This window comes from Mandrillus leucophaeus, unplaced genomic scaffold, assembly GCF_000951045.1.
Source record: "Mandrillus leucophaeus isolate KB7577 unplaced genomic scaffold, Mleu.le_1.0 Scaffold67, whole genome shotgun sequence".
NCBI lineage: Eukaryota > Metazoa > Chordata > Mammalia > Primates > Cercopithecidae > Mandrillus > Mandrillus leucophaeus.
Genome location: NW_012107252.1, coordinates 3,769,385 through 3,785,964, shown reverse-complemented (window position 1 = coordinate 3,785,964; position 16,580 = coordinate 3,769,385). Strand labels below are relative to the sequence as shown.

General features: G+C 43.3%; 1 protein-coding gene across 6 annotated transcripts in view; it reads left to right on the top strand.

Annotated features, from left to right (window-relative positions):
- Window positions 1-16,580, top strand: part of ERI3 (ERI1 exoribonuclease family member 3) — a 140,989-nt gene that overhangs the window by 9,525 nt on the left and 114,884 nt on the right. For 4 of the 6 annotated variants that reach the window (XM_012001839.1, XM_012001841.1, XM_012001837.1 and 1 more), the window contains one exon: window positions 13,087-13,364. The exons of 1 other annotated variant lie outside the window; for it this stretch is intronic. In XM_012001839.1, coding sequence (XP_011857229.1) covers window positions 13,110-13,364 — 255 coding nt within the window. In that variant the 5' untranslated portion in view covers window positions 13,087-13,109. The remainder of the gene's footprint in view (window positions 1-13,086; window positions 13,365-16,580) is intronic. One more of the 6 variants, XM_012001838.1, reaches the window with a different exon arrangement.

Genomic DNA, 16,580 nt, shown 5'->3' with positions numbered 1-16,580 from the left:
TGAGCCACCGCGCCCGGCCAGAAATACACATCTTAAGAAAATAGGAAGAAACATCTTCATTTGACTTTAAACATTTATTTATTTATTTAAGAGACAGACTCTTGCTAGGTTGCCCATGCTGGGCTCGAACTCCTGGGTTCAAGTGATCCTCCTCCCCACAAGTAACTGGAGCTACAGGCATGTGCCACTACGCCTGGCTCTCATTTCGCTTTTGCTAATGTATTTGACCAAGGCCTTTGGGATCTTGGTTTAATTTAGGTTGCATGTCGCCTTTTGGTGGATGGTTAGTTCCAACCTGTCTGTTTTACAAGGATCAGGGACCAGCTAAAGAGGCATACTCTGGATGATTGATATCCAGGGACTTGAGCTTGTTTGTTCAATAGCTAAGGGCCAGGCACTGTGCTAGTTCCTGGGATTATAGTGGTGAACAAGAAAGCCACCTTCCCTGACACCATAGAGCTTACAAATTCATGGGAGAGACTGATAGTAAAAAGGCAGTTATGATATGATCTGAGAGTGCTATAGTAAGGGAAGTGTAGAGGCTTTGGAAATACTCAGAGGGGTCTCTGACCCAGAGTTGTAGACTCAGGGAAGGCCTCTCAGAGGAAGTAAACCTCCTCACATAGAATTAAACAAACCCTCAAAGAACGCTGAAAATTTAAAAAAAGAAAAAGAAAAAAATAAGATGAAGACATGAGGGACCAATTGTCAGAGCTTTGTTGAATATGAGAAAGTTCAGTGTGGCTGAAACAGAGTACTTAGTTGGCAGGGGACAGGAGAATATGGGGAGAGATGAAGCAGGAGGTAAGCAGAGGCCAGAGCCTTAGCTTATAAACTCTTAGGATTAGATCAGGGAGTAGAAAAAAGATTAGGGCTCTGCAAACTTTTTCTGTAAAGGATAAGATAGTAAATATTTAGGCTTTGGGTCTCTGTCACAACTTCTCAACTCTACTAAACTCCGCAGTTATGCATGAAAGTAGCCACAGACAGTATGAAAAGGAAGAGCATGGATGTATTCCTGTAAAACTTTATTTATAAAATAAATAAAGGTGGCAGCTAGATTTGGCCCATGGAACATAGTTTGCTGACCTCTGGATCAGATTTAAGAACAGTAAGAAGCCACTAAAGGGTTTTAAGCAGTAGACTGATGTTAGATTTGTGTTTTAGAAAGTTGGCAGGCCAGCGTGGTGGCTCACGCCTGTAATCCCAGCACTTTGGGAAGCTGAGGTGGGCAGATCGCTTGAGGTCAGGAGTTCGAGACCAGCCTGGCCAACATGTTGAAACCCTGTCTCTACTAAAAATACAAAAATTAGCTGGGTGTGGTGGTGCATGTCTATAATCCTAGCTACTTGGGAGGCTGAGGTGGGAGAATCACTTGAACCCAGAAGGCAGAGGTTGCAGTGAGCTGAGATGGCACCACTGCACTCCAGCCTGGGTGACAGAGCAAGACTCTGTCTCCAAAAAAAAATTTGCTCTGATTTCATTGTGAAAAATGGATTGAAGGGGACAGACAATACTGGAGGCAGAGAGACTAGTCAGGAGGCTGTGGAAAATTACGTGGATAGCATTTTATTTTTCCCTTTTGTGGCATTATTTTGGTCCTTAAAAATTGAGTATATGGCTGGGCACAATGGCTCATGCCTATAATCTCAGCACTTTGGGAGACCGAGGCTTGAGGCAGGAAATCAGGACCAACCTGGTCAACATACTGAGACGCAACTCTACAAAAAAACCAAAACAACAACAAAAACTGATCTATAAATATGCTTTTCTTATAAATAAAAAAAATGAGTATAAATGAATCTGCATATATGAGTGTAACGGTTCTCTTTACTAACTTCCTACCCATCTACTAGAATGTATAGAATGTCTACCAAAGAATTTGTTGGAGATACTGGCTCCTATTTTACACACTGGAAAAGATGTAGAAAGGGAAAGTTGGTATAAAATGAATTGAAAGAGCTGAGCACAGTGGCTCATGCCCATAATCCCAGCACTTTGGGAGGCCAAGGTAGGTGGATCACTGGAGGCCAGGAGTTTGAGACCAGCCTGGCCAACATGGCAAAACCCTATTTCTACCAAAAATACAAAAATTAGCTGGGCGTAGTGGCATGTGCTGGTAATCCCAGCTACTTGGGAGGCTGAGGCATGAGAATCACTTGAACCTGGGAGGTGGAGGTTGCAGTGAGCTGAGATTGCGCCACCATACTCCAGCCTGGGCAACAGAGCGAGACTCTGTCTCAAAAAAAAAAAAAAGAAAAATGCTTTGGAAACTATATTTTAATGAAGTATGGAATAAGCAGAGCCATTGAAAGGGCCTCGGTCTTAGGGTTCATAACTTAATGTCAATTAATTTGAACTTCTTGAACTGTACACAGAGAGGATGACCCATTTTCCTAAGCTTTCCAGGAAATTGCCCTCATTCTATATATGTCCTACTTGGTCCCTCCTTTCCTGGCTTGTAGAAGACTGATGACCTCTTCCAGATATTTTGGAGATGTCTCCTAGTTCAGGTATATGTCAAGGAAAGGGACCAAATAAAGTATTGTATTTGGTGAGCGTCTGATGAATAGGTTGAGCTGAGAGTCCCTTGTCTGTGCTTTCCCTTACTTCCTACATTCCCTTTGTAGGAGGTCTTCATCCTACAACCCCAGTGTAGGTTTCTGGTAGCAGTGTTTACTTGACCTTGGGCAAGTGACTTACCTCTCTGAGCTTCACTTTGCTATCTGTAAAATGGAGATAATGATACAATCGAGTTGGCTGAAGGATTTAATAATGTTTGTAAAACTCTTTACACAGTGTCTTGATAACTTTTATCACTAATAAAATTTTATATAATTAATAAGTTTTTATAAAGCAGCCAGTATTTGGGTGACTTGGCTTTTGACTTCATATTTTTTGTGTCCTCACAGTTGTCATTGTGAACATACGGTAAAAACATAGCCACTCATGGTGGCAGCCAGCAGACAGGAGGAATTGACAACTAAAGCAAGGCACTGCTCTTCATAATGGAAAATTTTCAGACAATGGGTGTTCCATTCAGAATCCCAGAACTGGCCAGGTGCGGTGGCTCACACCTGTAATCCCAACACTTTGGGAGGTCGAGGTGGGTGGATCACCTGCACCTGAGGTCAGGAGGTCAGGAGTTTGAGACCAGCCTGGCCAACATGGTGAAACCCCATCTCTACAAAAATACAAAAAATTAGCCAGGCATGGTGACACACATCTGTAGACCCAGCTATTCAGGAGGCTGAGGCAGGAGAATTACTCGAACCTGGGAGGTGGAGGTTGCAGTGAGCCGAGATCGAGCTACTGCACTCCAGTCTGGGTGACAGAGTGCGACTCAAGACAAAAAAAAAACACCAAGCAATCCCAGAACTTTTTTCAGTGTGGACCTTAGTTCCAGCACCATCAGTAAAGCAAATTGAGTGAGCAGCTTCCCGATAGAAATTCACCAAAGTGTGACCAGCATTCCTCCCTGTCTGTCTGGGGTCATTTATTAGTGTTGCCACCCTGTGGCCTTACATCTTTGTAAAGTGCCTCTCAAATTTTTTAAAATTACTTTTCACCAGCACTCTGGGAAGTGGGTCAGGTGGTCAGCATTCTTGTCCTTGATACCGTATGAAGAAACTGAGGCCCAGAAAGGTTAAATGAGTTGCCTGAGGTCCTGCTGTGAGGTACTGTCAAAGCTAGGGCAGATTTGCCATCCAGATGAAAGTGTGTTAGTTTATTGCTATGATTTTGCTTTCCTTGAGTGAGAGGTGCATAGTCATTCCAGAACTGCAATCTGATGCATGCCTTGTCCAGATCTACTAGGCTTGATTTGGGTCCTACGTTATCCATTTGGTTCTGTTGGGTTTTAATTAGTGATTGCTAGAACCAGAACTGTTGGGAAGCAGATTCCCTTTGGGTCATTGTTTTTAGCCTTTCCCCTTTGGGGGCATTTCTTGAGGAGCTTTGGGTTACTAGGGATTGCTTTGATGTGTTCAAAATTGTGCCTTGTGCCCCACAGCTACAGGTAAAATCAAAAGGCGGATAATTTATGGGAGTGTCAGAGCTGGCCGCTGGCACCTCAGGAGGCCATTAGTATGCCTGTTCAGACCCTCTGTGTCCTTGCAATTGATTCCTCTTTGCATGAGCCTGATTTGGGAAGCTGTAGATCTGTGGGTAGTGATTGGATGTGACAGTCCAAACACCGGTCCCTAAATTAATCCTTTTAATGGTATTCCGGCACCAAGGCAATTCTCTCACTTTCTCTCTCTCTCTCTGTCTCTCTCTCTCTCTGGCTCTTTCTCTCTCTCGCTCTTTCTTTCGCTCTTTTTAACTAGGGAGGACAGAATGGGGTGGGCTAGGAGGAAGGATAAAGAAAGGAAGAGAAGAAGCTTTGTTTGGTGCTTAGGCCCTGCTCTGTTCTAATTAGCATGTTCTAATTCCAGAGCAGTTGGCATCTTGACTGTGGGCATATTAATTCATTTAGCAAACATTTACTCTTGCTTACTTTGTGCCTGGTCCTGTGCTGGGTGCTGGGAATACAGAAATGAATAAAATGTGGTCCTTATGCTTAGGGATCTAGCTCAGTGTTTCTCAGGCTTTAAAAACTGTGTTTAGACGTAACACAGTTTAGATTAAAACACACACACACACACAAAACAAAACAATCTTATGCTCTTCTTTAATGCTATTTGAAATTTTAAAATGCATTAGTCTGATAAGTCAAAGAATTATGTCAAATATGCTTTTTTTTTTTTTTTAACATGCACATGCACACATATACCTGTACTGCTGTCTTCTATCCTTCTCCCTTAACTCCTTAAAAATTACTGGTAGTAGAAGAAACATACCTAATACCTTACAACATAGTGAGATAAAAGTTATAAAGTAGGAATAAACTGTGCCACTGGATCATACTTAAGCAATTAGCTTTATGATGGAGTGTCAGAGAAAGCCACCAAAAGGGGGGAGATTTGAGCTGGATTTTGTAGAAGCAGTCATAATTTGTCTGGCAAAAAATGGAAGTGCATTCCAAAATAGGGAGCAGCGTTTGCCAAAGCACAGATTTGTAAAAGGAAACGTTACATTTGGGTACTTGAGTAAGAATTGATTATAACCCTGCCTCCTGCCAGTTTTCCACTCTGTAAGATGGAAAGATTTGTTCCTCTGGAATTTTGTTTGAGAAGAGGCTTCGAGTTCCTTGTGCTGCCGTTGTTTTAATTCTGCTTTTGTGCTCAGGCCTGTAATTTTTCTTTTTAAAATATAAAAAAAAAAAAAAAAGAAAACAAGTTAGGATGATTTAGATAGACTTAATTATTGCTTAAGGTTGAGTTACTTTTAGTTAAAGTTACACTTTGCCTCAAAAGAAAAACTGCAGTTGATATGCATTGTTGGCTTTCTGTTGGATGGGGGGAATCAATCATGTGGGGAAATGTGGGTTGTGGTAGAGAACAGGACCCCAAAGAGCTGAGCACTCCGATCCCTTAGTTTCCTCATGTGTAATATGAGAATACTGTTACCCATTCTGCTTGATACTGGGAGGATTAAATGAGATAAAATATGTAAATCATCAATACAGTGCCTGGCTTGAGTAGATTTTCAGAAAAGGGTGTTTCCCTTTTCTCTTTCTCAGGTAGTAACAGCTCCCTTTTACTGAGCACTTGCTGCTGTGCAAAGCACTTTTTGTACATTGTATGGTTAAACTGAAACCCAAAGACACAGGTATTATTATTATAGCTATTATCACAAATAATTTATAGTAGAGTCAGGATTTGAACCTAGGTTTGTCTATTACCAGTGTTTTAACACTAGATTATATAACTCCTTGCTTTTACACCAGTTCCCCATCTTGGGACCGAGAGTACAGGAAGTATTTAACAGTTCTAGGTACCTCTCTTCTGGGATCAGATGCTGTCTACAAGTGTGAGAGGTGCTTTAAAGGTTGATGCTACTATACCTGCCCTCCATCCATCTCTAGTCCATTTATGGTGTGTTAGGAAGCAAGGCTTTGCCCCTTCTCATGTGTGATGGGGTTGCAACAGACTTGCAGGACTTTGCAAAAAGATGTCTTCCAGCTTTGGCGGCTGAAAGGAGTTTGCCCAAGCTACTGGGCATGGCTGATGGTTTAGCAAACAACAGGCAAATCACAAACAATTGCCTCTTTTTATGTGTTTCTTGGAGCCTCTGAAACAGACCAGTTGAAGGGGAGAGCAAGCCTGCTGTGACCTGTGATGTTGCCATCAGAATTTGGTGTTCTTGAAGGCCTTTAGTGATTTTAGCTCTGCTGGTAGTTTGGGATTATTAGCAGCTGCTTCTGAGTTGGGGGAGCTCTCCCTAGCCATGCCTTGGAGCAGAAGCAGCTGTAGCTACAGGCCAAGGCAGGGACTGGATGTAGAGAAGAGGAGACTGTTTTGTTGAGGTGAGGACCCAGTTTTAGAGTTCCTGCTTCCTTTCTGCTTTGGGACCACGTGGAGGTTCCAGGGCGTGTCAAGCTTTGTTTTGTCTTCAACCTCTAGCCTTCAGCAAACTAGACAGAGTCCTCAGGCTCCTGGCGTCTTCTATGAGACTGCACAGCTTGGGAAATGACTAGTGAGGCCTTTTCCTTGTGTTGGATCCCAGCCTGAGATCCTGGCCTTGGAGTCGAGAGCCTAGGTTCTATTCTTACTATTTCTTGCAATGTGAAGCTTGGGCAGTCCTTTTCTCTTTCTAATCTCATTTTTCCTGGCTGGTTGGACTGTGTTGCCTCTTAGGTTTTCTTTCACCTCTGACAGTTTGTTTTTTACACAGAGAGTGCTCTGGCAGTAAGGATATATTCATTAGATGGAAGATTATGACTTTTGAAGGCATGCAGTTTATTTGTATTTTTCCCAGGCTATTTTTAGCTGCTTGAGACAAAGCCTGTGACTAAGTGAGTTCCAGACAGGTATTACTGTGTTTTTTATTGTTGTTTCTGTGAGTCAGGTGCCTGAGCACTTGTGATACTGCAGGTCAGATTGGGTCGGGGGCTTACACCAGGACTGAGAACTGAGGAAGCTGTGATTGTTGTATTCCTAGGTGCTTCCAGTCAGCTGGACTCAGAACCTGTTGCTGGTAACTTGGAGTTACTCAAATGTATCCCTGCCTCTTAGTCTGGCTTCTAATGGGATGAATTAAATCCAGGGATGGTATAAACATACACCCTCCCAGAAATCCCAAGTACACATGGCTGGGGAGGTGGGAGTGGGAGTAGACCACGTGTTTCACAATGGGCTCCTCTTGTTTTCCCATCCTGAGGACTCCCTTGGCCTGTGTGTGTGGATGTTAAAGGTCGACCCCCTCCACTCACCCCTCCAGTAATGGAGGCTATAAAATGTCTATTTACCCAAGACACCAGAACGACTCCTCTGTGGTTCCTCTAATCTGGTGATTTGGTGCTTCTTTGGTCTCTCAGGTAAATACAGATTGAGTCTTTTTATAAAGGCATATTATTTCCCTCATTAAATGTGTGTTTTGGCACATGTGTTATTTACCTGATAGACCGTAATGGCTGCAGAGGAGCCATTGGTGTCTGTTGTGTAAATACTCTGCACAGAGACCATCCTCCAGGGGCTCTGGCGCAGGCCTGTTTCTCCAAATTGGGCTGGCCCCGTGGCAGTCCCATTTACCCCTCCCCTGTCCCCACTGGGGACCTGGGCCCTTCATATTGAGGAGAGAATCATTCATTTTCCTCCTTGCCATGGGCTACTTAATACCTTTAATTTGCTAGGAGAGGGAAAAGGATGTCTGAGAATAAATGTGTATAAATCTTAGTCTCTGATGAAAGATAGTTTGCAGAAATAGGCAGAATCATAAACTTTCTTTTGAGTTTTGGTCCTCAGTTAGATACTAAAAGTCCCAGTTGATTTTATAAGCTATAGACTTATAGCCTGCAAATTTGTGACTAAAACATAAAGACATCAATAGGAAGGAGAAATCCCTAAGACACCAGAGGGTGCGAGGGCAGGTGGGATGCTGCTGCAGGGAGCAGGGGTGTTTCCTGAGAAGGCTCTATGGTAGCAGGAGTGCCAGTGAGGTGGGCATTGAGTGGGTGCTCTTCTAATGGAAAGTCGGCTGGATAGAGATACTGTTTGGGCTGAGAGATGCTTTGAGCCTCTCTGCCAGAGAGAACATGCAGCCTACCTTCTGTGGGCATTACAGGGAGATCTCTCCCTTCAAATACTGTCTGTGTGATATTTTTAATTTAAAAATTTTAACTACATTGCACATGGATTAAAAAAAAACAATTTAATTAATTTATTTATTGAGTCAGAGTCTCTGTCACCCAGACTGGAGTGTAGTGATGTGATCTCAGCTCACTGCAAACTCTGCCTCCTGAGTTCAAGCGATTCTCCTGCCTCAGCCTCCTGAGTAGCTGGATTACAGGCGTGTGCTACCATGCCTGGCTAATTTTTGTAATTTTAGGAGAGATGGGGTTTTGCCATGTTGCCCAGGCTGGTCTTGAACTCCTGACCTCAAGCGATCTGCCTGCCTTGGCCTCCCAGACTGCTAGGATTACAGGTGTGAGCCACCCCACCCCACCCAGCTGATTTTAAAAAGCAATTTTGAAAAACAATTTGAAACAGCCCAAATTTACTTAAAAGTTGTAAGTACAGTAGAAGGAATTTTTTCCCTGAACCATTTGAGGGTTAAATTGCCGACCTAATACCCCATCACCCTGAATACTTGGTGTGCATTTCCTATAAACAAGGACATTTTCCTACCTAGTCACAATACAACCATCAAAATCAGGAAATTAACATTGATACAAAACCTCTATATAATCCTCGGACCCCATTAAAGTTTTGCCAGTTGTCCTAGGAATGTTCTTTGCAGCAAAATGATCCAGTTCAGAGTTGTGGGTTGCATTTGGTTATCAAGTCTCTTTAGTCTTTAGACTTTCCTCAGTAAACGTTCCTTGGCATTCATGACCTTGATACTTTTGAAGATTATAGGTTGGTTATTGTTTAGATTGTCTCTCAATTAGGGTTTGTATGACATTTTCTCATGATTAGATTTAGGTTGTGTATCTTCAGGAATGTATCAGAAATGATGCTTTGTTCTTTTCGTTACATGATTTTGATTTATCCCATTATTGATAATGTTCGCTTTGATCACTTGATTAAGGTGATGTCTGCCAGGCTTCTCCATCATAAAATTACTCCTCGTTGTAATTAATAAGTATTTCTTGGGGAGATACTTTGAAACTATGTAAATATCTCACATCAAAGTTTAATTTATTGATTTATATCTTTATGGACTCATGGTTTTCTATTCAGTGCATTATAATCCATTACTATCATTGTTTCTTGGCCAGTAGGTGGCTTCTGTATCCTTTTGGTATGTTCCCATCATTCTTTGGGTGTTTCCTTGCTTTGTGGTGTAAGATGTTATGGGCTTATCTTGTATTTCTCTTGCTGCATCCCTGGAATCAGCCATTTCTTCAAGGACCTCTGTTTCTTTTAGTGGAGAATGGTATTTAGAAGGCAACTGGGGCTGGGTGCTGTGGCTCATGCCTGTAATCCCAGCACTTTGGGATGGCAAGGTGGGAAGAACACTTGAGTCCAGGAGTTTGAGACCAGCCTGGGCAACATAGTGAGACTCTCATCTCTACAAAAAAATAAAAGTATTAGCTGGATGTGGTGGCATGTGCCTGTGGTCCAAGCTACTTGGGAGGCTGAGGTGGGAAGATTGCCTGAGCCTGGGAGTTCGAGGCTGCAGTGAGCTGTGATTGTGCAACTGCACTGCAGCCTGGACAACAGAGCAAGACCCTATCTTAAAAAAAAAACTAGAAGGCAATGGAGTGCTAGGTGTGCTCATTGCCACTGTTACTGCTCCCTGGCTCTTCCTTAAACAGAAATATATATGCATATGTATGTATATTTGTGTGTGTGTATCCATCTGTCTATCTGATATACATCTAATCAAAAACCATGAGTTCACATTCTTCCTGCCAATTCCAATCCAACACCACAGATTTTCTCCCTTTCCATATTTTAAGTCCTTTCTGTAACAGTGAGAAACTCGGGTCCCATTATCCTTAATATATGCACTTCCTTGATCAGTTCCTCTGTAGGTAGCTAATCTCATGTTACTGCCACTGCCCTTTACCCCTCATGAGTGCCTCTTTTACCCTGCCTATGTCACCCCACATCAGACTGCCAGCCCACATGGATGCTCTCCACACCGCCTTGGTTCTGACATGCTGTACCACACCTTCCCACCTCTGCAAGGATGTCTTCCTCACCCTGCCTGGGCTCTGACAGTGTCCCCCAGACCTCTCTGGCTCACCCTACTCCACCTGTTACAGATATCTGCCCTCTTCTGCTGCACCTAATGGCTTTAGGATTGAGTTTTTCAGGAAGGGAAGAGGAAGAGCTACCCTCTGTTTCTTGACTTTAACTGAACTTGGTTGTTAGAAGTAAGGGAAGTGTGGAATCCAGTAACTGCTGATATGTGGAGGCCTGACCTCCTAATGTCTACTCTCAAGACTTCCTACAAGAGAAGCTTTTTTGTTTTGTTTTGTTTTTGAGGTGTGGTCTTGCTCTGTCACCCAGACTGGAGTGCAGTGGCGTCATCACAGCTCACTGCAGCCTCAACCTCCTGGGCTCAAGCGATCCTCCTACTTCAGCCTGCAAAGTAGCTGGGACTACAGGCATTCACCACCCCACCTGGCTAATTTTTAATTTCTTTTTTGTAGAGATGGGGTCTCACTGTGTTTCCCAGGCTGATTTCAAACTCCTGGGCTCAAGCGATACTCTGCCTCAGCCTCCCACAGTGCTGGGATTACAGGTGTCAGTCACTGTGCTTGACCAAAAGAAGCTTTTTGATGTAGATGAAATCAGGTGAAAAAGCAAGGCCTGCAGGCAAGAGAACCACTGGCCATCAGAATAGGGTATGTATAGTATGCTCTGTCAGAGGTCTAGAGCATTTTAGGGTTGCATAAGACATCGATACTACTCTCTGAGGCTGGCTTATGAATTAATTGGATTTGTAGGCCCAGAATCTGGGGGATCCAGGCTTGGCCAGTTAGGCATAGCCCAATAGGATAGTAGTAAGAACATTAGGCTAATATATATTAAGCCCTTATATGCCAGACACTGCTCTTAGTGCTTTGCATGTGTTGTCTCATGGTATTCTCACTTAAGGAGTAGGTGCTATAGTTATTGTCATTTTACAGATGAGGAATTGAAGAACACAGCATGCCCAAGGTGCCATGGGTAGTAAGTGGTAAAGCCAGAATTCAAACTTGGAAGCCCTCCTTGCTCATCATGCTTAATTGCTTATAGTATTTGGTAGATAGGATCTGACTGACTGTACATACAATGCATATTCTGTGCACATTGTGGAACATTAAGACTTTTGGAAGTCTTTACACTTTTTTATCGGGTTAGAGAAGAGTCTAAGTCCTTGAGGCACTTTGAATCCAAACTAGAATGGGTAATTTGAGCAGACCGAGGCTGCTCAAAGGCTTCCAGTACGGTTCAGGAATAGGTGATGAGAAGATTCTGGCTTTCAAAAGGATATTGGCCCTCTTGCCTTTCCAGGAAACTCCATAGTGAAACTCAAGCTGGCGTTTGTCTACTGGGGCTGAGTTTTGGCTGTATTTTTGGTGAGGCTATAAAGCAGTGGTGAAAACAAGTGCTGTGCTTGTGCAGGATCCACAAAGAACTTAAAATATTTTTTGGTCTTAGCTCCACTGAATCCCCCTGAAATCTCATTATAGGGATAGGGAAATCGAGGAGCTATGCTAGCGTATATCCTAGTAAATATATAGGCAAGTTACTGTAGCTCATTCAGTGAGTCAGGAGAGAGATGGGAAGACAGCCATACTTGGCATTATCTGCTTCTGTTCAGGTAGTGACCAAATTGCCTTTGAGTATGTGCTGGACTTCACAGGGTGCTATCCCCTCTACCCTGTGTGAAGGGAGCCAGGTGCCCACTTGCAGCCATCAGAGGCAAGCCTTTGGCTGTGTTGGAATGGGGCTTCAGAAAGCACAAACTATGGCCATTACTGTATTGTACAGTGAGATTTCTTATTTGAGGATTAAAGTTGAGAGAAATTTGAATGTTGGGTATTAAAGGGAGAAAGACAACATTTCTGCTTTGTTCCTTCTTTCTTTTTAAGGAAGTTTGAGTTATTCATGAGTAAAACTTAGGCTTTGATTTTTATATTTGGTTAGGCCTCTGAGGAGCAGGCATTCTGCAAATTTAAGGGGAAAACTTAAAGGAAAAGTGATTCTTTTTTTTTTTGCACATGTAACTCAGAAAACTTTACTAGACTTTTAGCCGTGCTCCTATTACTGCCACATCTGGGTTTTCTTTTTCTTCCCTATTTAAAAAGTCCCGCAGTCATTCAGGGCCTCTAGTAGAGACTGAGTCTAAGGCAGCAAATGAGAAGGCCTAAGGCTGTTGCCAGCTGTGCTCTCCAGGCACTGTTCATTCCCCCCCGGGTGCCACTTACAAGTGTGGGGGCTGGGGGATCACCAGAATGCTGGGAGCAAACTCCCCTGTGATTTGCTTTGTTTGCCTTCACCTTGGGAGAGGGGAGGAGGGTATGTGGAGACATCAAGATACAGACTGGAAAGCCAGGGGCAAATGGCTCCTAGTGGAGCTGAGAAAAGAGCCTTGGACATTTTCTGCTGCTTGTCTGAGTCTACTTAGCTTCCAGGACTGATTGTACAACAGGGTCACCTCATGTTACTTTGGGCCCATAGCTTTAATGTTAACTGTTGCCACCTGAGAAGTGACTGCACAATTTTTCTCTTTTCTCTCTTTTGAACTTTAGGGCTCCATTTAAAGATGAAGGCCCGTGTTGCATGTTGTTTTGAGAATGATCTGGGAGACTCAGAGCTGTAATAATGCTGCAGGTGCTGCTATTAGGGTCTTGAACTTCGGTAACGAATACTATGATTTAGAAAAGGGGCCCAGAAACACTGGGGAGTGGCCCATGTTGCGTGGATATTCCTGAAGACTAGATGGAACAGGGCCACAGTGGGAGGGAGTAACCCAGGCTCTCTGTTCTTTTTTTTTTTTTTTCTTTTTTTTCTTTCTTTTTTTTTTAAACTTTCCTCCCCTAAGTTTTAGATGCTTCTGGATGTTCAATGCTAGCACCTTTACAGACTGGAGCAGCTCGATTTTCTTCGTATTTACTTTCAAGAGCAAGAAAAGTGCTGGGCTCCCACTTATTTTCTCCCTGTGGTGTTCCGGAGTTCTGCTCCATATCCACCAGAAAGCTGGCGGCCCACGGCTTTGGCGCATCCATGGCGGCAATGGTGTCCTTCCCTCCCCAGAGGTATCACTACTTTTTAGTGCTGGACTTTGAGGCCACGTGCGACAAGCCACAGATTCATCCTCAGGTAACTGTTCCATCATTGCTTTAGAAAAGGTGGGGTGGGCAAGGAGGGAGGGAGGATAGTTTTGCTTTCTGGGACCGAAAGGAGCTTTCTCATGCCTTCCTGTCTTTTAGCTACTCATTTAGAGTTCCTGTCTAGGAAGCAGGACTTGTTTCAGGTATGCTAGTGTAAGGTAGACCTGAGAAGTCTCTGGAGAGAACTGGGTACATTGTTTTTCTCTGGTCTCAGCTTTTGGAAATCAACATACTTCCTTCTCTCCCGTCCTTCCTTTCTCTGTTCTCTTCTTTCCTCCATTCTCCTGCTACTGCCACTTGTTCCTTTAAGGAATACTATAGTAGCTAGCCTCCAAGATGACCTCAGTGATCCTTAACTCCTGCTATTCACACCCTTGGTAGTTCCCCTCCTGCACTGAATCAAAGATATCCCTGTAGAGCTAATAGAATACAGTGGAAGAGATAATGTATGACTTCTGAGGGTAAGTTATAAAAAGTATTGCAGTCCACTTTGCTCTTTTGGACCACTTGCTCTGGGGGAAGCCAGCTGTCATGCTGCCAGGACACTCAAGCAGCCCTGTGGAGAGGCACATGTATGTAGGAACTGAGGCTCTTAGCCAAAATCCAGTGCCCAACTTGCCAGTCATGAGAATGAGCTCTCTTAGAAGTGAATCTACCAGCCCCGGTCAGGCCTTCAGATGACTGCAGCCCCAGTGGACATGTGACTTCAACCTTAGGAGAGACTTTGAGCCAGACCAGCCAGCTGAGCCATTGTCAAATTCCTGACTCACAGGAACTGTGAGGGATAACAAATGATTATTGACGTTTTAAGCCCCAAGTTTTGGGATGATTTGTTATGCAGCATTAGATAACCTGAGTAAGTACCATTGTTGTTCTGTTGGAAAGGACAATTTCTTTCCTTGCTTTTTTTCATTAGCCACCAGCTGTGTTCAAAGACCTTTTAGCTTTTAAGTTAATGCTACTAGGAGGCTTGGATTAGCTGCAGGTGATATTGAAGTATGTGGTGTTTGCTTTGAGGGAATGATTGGGGGCTGATGTAGCAGTTCATTGTAGTGTTGGTGCATTGAATATGCCTGGCTCTAGGACTGTAACTCTTCTCTACAGGGTTAGGTTATAGACTGTGATTTGGGGATGCATAGACATATTGCTCTGGGAACAACTTTCAGTCGTAAGGAGGAGGGAGAGAAGGGGACCTCAGCATTGGGCACTTGGAAGGTAGGGAGGAGTGTGGTCCATTCAAAGATAAACTGGGTTCATTTGTCATGGTTGGTTTTTTCAGGAAGGGATAGAATGGTAGATTATTTTATATAAAGCAGATATGACAACCTCTTTAGTTTTCCCTTTCTCCTCTCCTCTTTTCTATACTCCCTTAATGCATTGGTCTGCCTTTGGGGCATTGGAGTGAGTTCTGTTGAGGGCTGGGAACACAGGAGCTGGATAAGGAGAATATCCTAAAGGAAGGTCCTTTGGGTGAAAGGGAGTGCAGCTTGGGAGCTACTCAAGCCACGCTTGCTTTCTCTGCCTCTTGCTCCTGCCTGTACTGTAGAGTCTTCTTCCCTGCCTCCCCAAGCTACTGGAGTTTCTCTGGTGTGGTGGGGGGGCAGCTGGGTGGTACGTTGGGAATTTTGGTTTTGTAGATTCTCCCACATTGGGAATCAGGGATCCAAATCTTAATATGTCATATTATTTCTTCTACTTCAGTCACTGGGTAAGCCCTAGTGGGACATGAGACTAAAATCTAACACATCTCTGTCACATAGGATTCATCCCTCTTCTGATCCCTCATAATCGCTTGGCACCTCTGTTATGGCATTTACTGCTTTCTGGCATATGCTTATATATGTGTATTTTCTTACCTTATCGGTTAGATTATAAGCTCAGATAATTATGTAGCTCTGTTTTCTTGTCCTGCAGAGGGTCCTGCCAATATTCCTGAAGGTGAAGCCTGAATCATGTCTCAGTTTGGTCTGTCAATGTCTCCTTTCATCTCTCTTTCAAGGGCTTTATTTTTACTTATTTATTTATTTATCACAATGCTGAAGACATCATGCAGTACAGATTTAAACAGCTTGTGTCACCAACTTCCTTCCCAGACTTAGGCACCAAGACCTTCCAGACCCAGGCTGAGTTAGGGCTTCACATTGTTTACCAGGATCTGGGCCTGATTAAAGATTATCTCCAGAATCAATGAACCCTGATGATGTGATTCCAAGGGCACTTAAGGAATTGGCTGCCCTGGTTCATTATTAGCAAAGCATTAGCTGTTGCTTTAGAGAACTCGGGAAGAAGCATTTTCTGTCTTGCTTATCTTTAAAAGGAGAATACGAATGATCTTGGAAATTATAGACCCGTTAGTTTACTGTGATTCCAGAGAAGATACTTGACCTGATCGTCAGATAATCAATCAGCAAACAGCTAGAAGAGCGTGGGGCACTGAGTAATAACTTACATGGGTTTGTGAAGAAGAGCAAATCCTGTCAGATCAATCTGACTTCTTGCTGTGACATAGTGATGGATTTGAGTGGGTCTAGGGCAAGTGATAAATGTAATGCGTCTTGACTTCATTAAACCTCTACAATGCTGTGATCAACAGTTGGGAAGGTGAGTTTGGGGCCAGACATCTATGTTGGACTACCCATCAGACCACCTTCAGGAAAGACCACCTTGAGGAAAGGGACGGCAGGTTGAAACCTGTTATAGCAATTTAAAATCTCCCTTTTTTATGGGAGAGCTTTTTTAAGGTTTGCAGGTAGCAGGATCCTGATGGGATTCAGCGAAAGCCAGGAAGATGGATTGGAGAAGTTGTCAGTCCTAGATAGAATAGCATCCTTCCATTGAGGTCAACATAGGTCAGGTTCTTATTAGAGTCTCTGTGCTGTTTAGGTCTTCTGGTCAACAAGGGAAGTGGAGAAATTGGAAAAGCTCAGGAATTAGACCAAAAATCATTAGAGGCACAAAAATAGAACTTAGAAAATAAATTGAATATAGTTTTGGTGACTGATTTCTTGTCCAGACTGAATAAATTCATCATTTGAGGAGTAGTTATTCCAAGGAGTATGATAACAACTTGCTCTTGATTTTAATAGGGACACAAAAGAAAGAAGTTTAAATGGAAGCAGGAAAGGTTGAGATTTGGGATGAGAATGAACTGCCAGAAGAGACAGCAAAAGGACCAGAATAAGGTATACACCTTAGATCAGCCTTC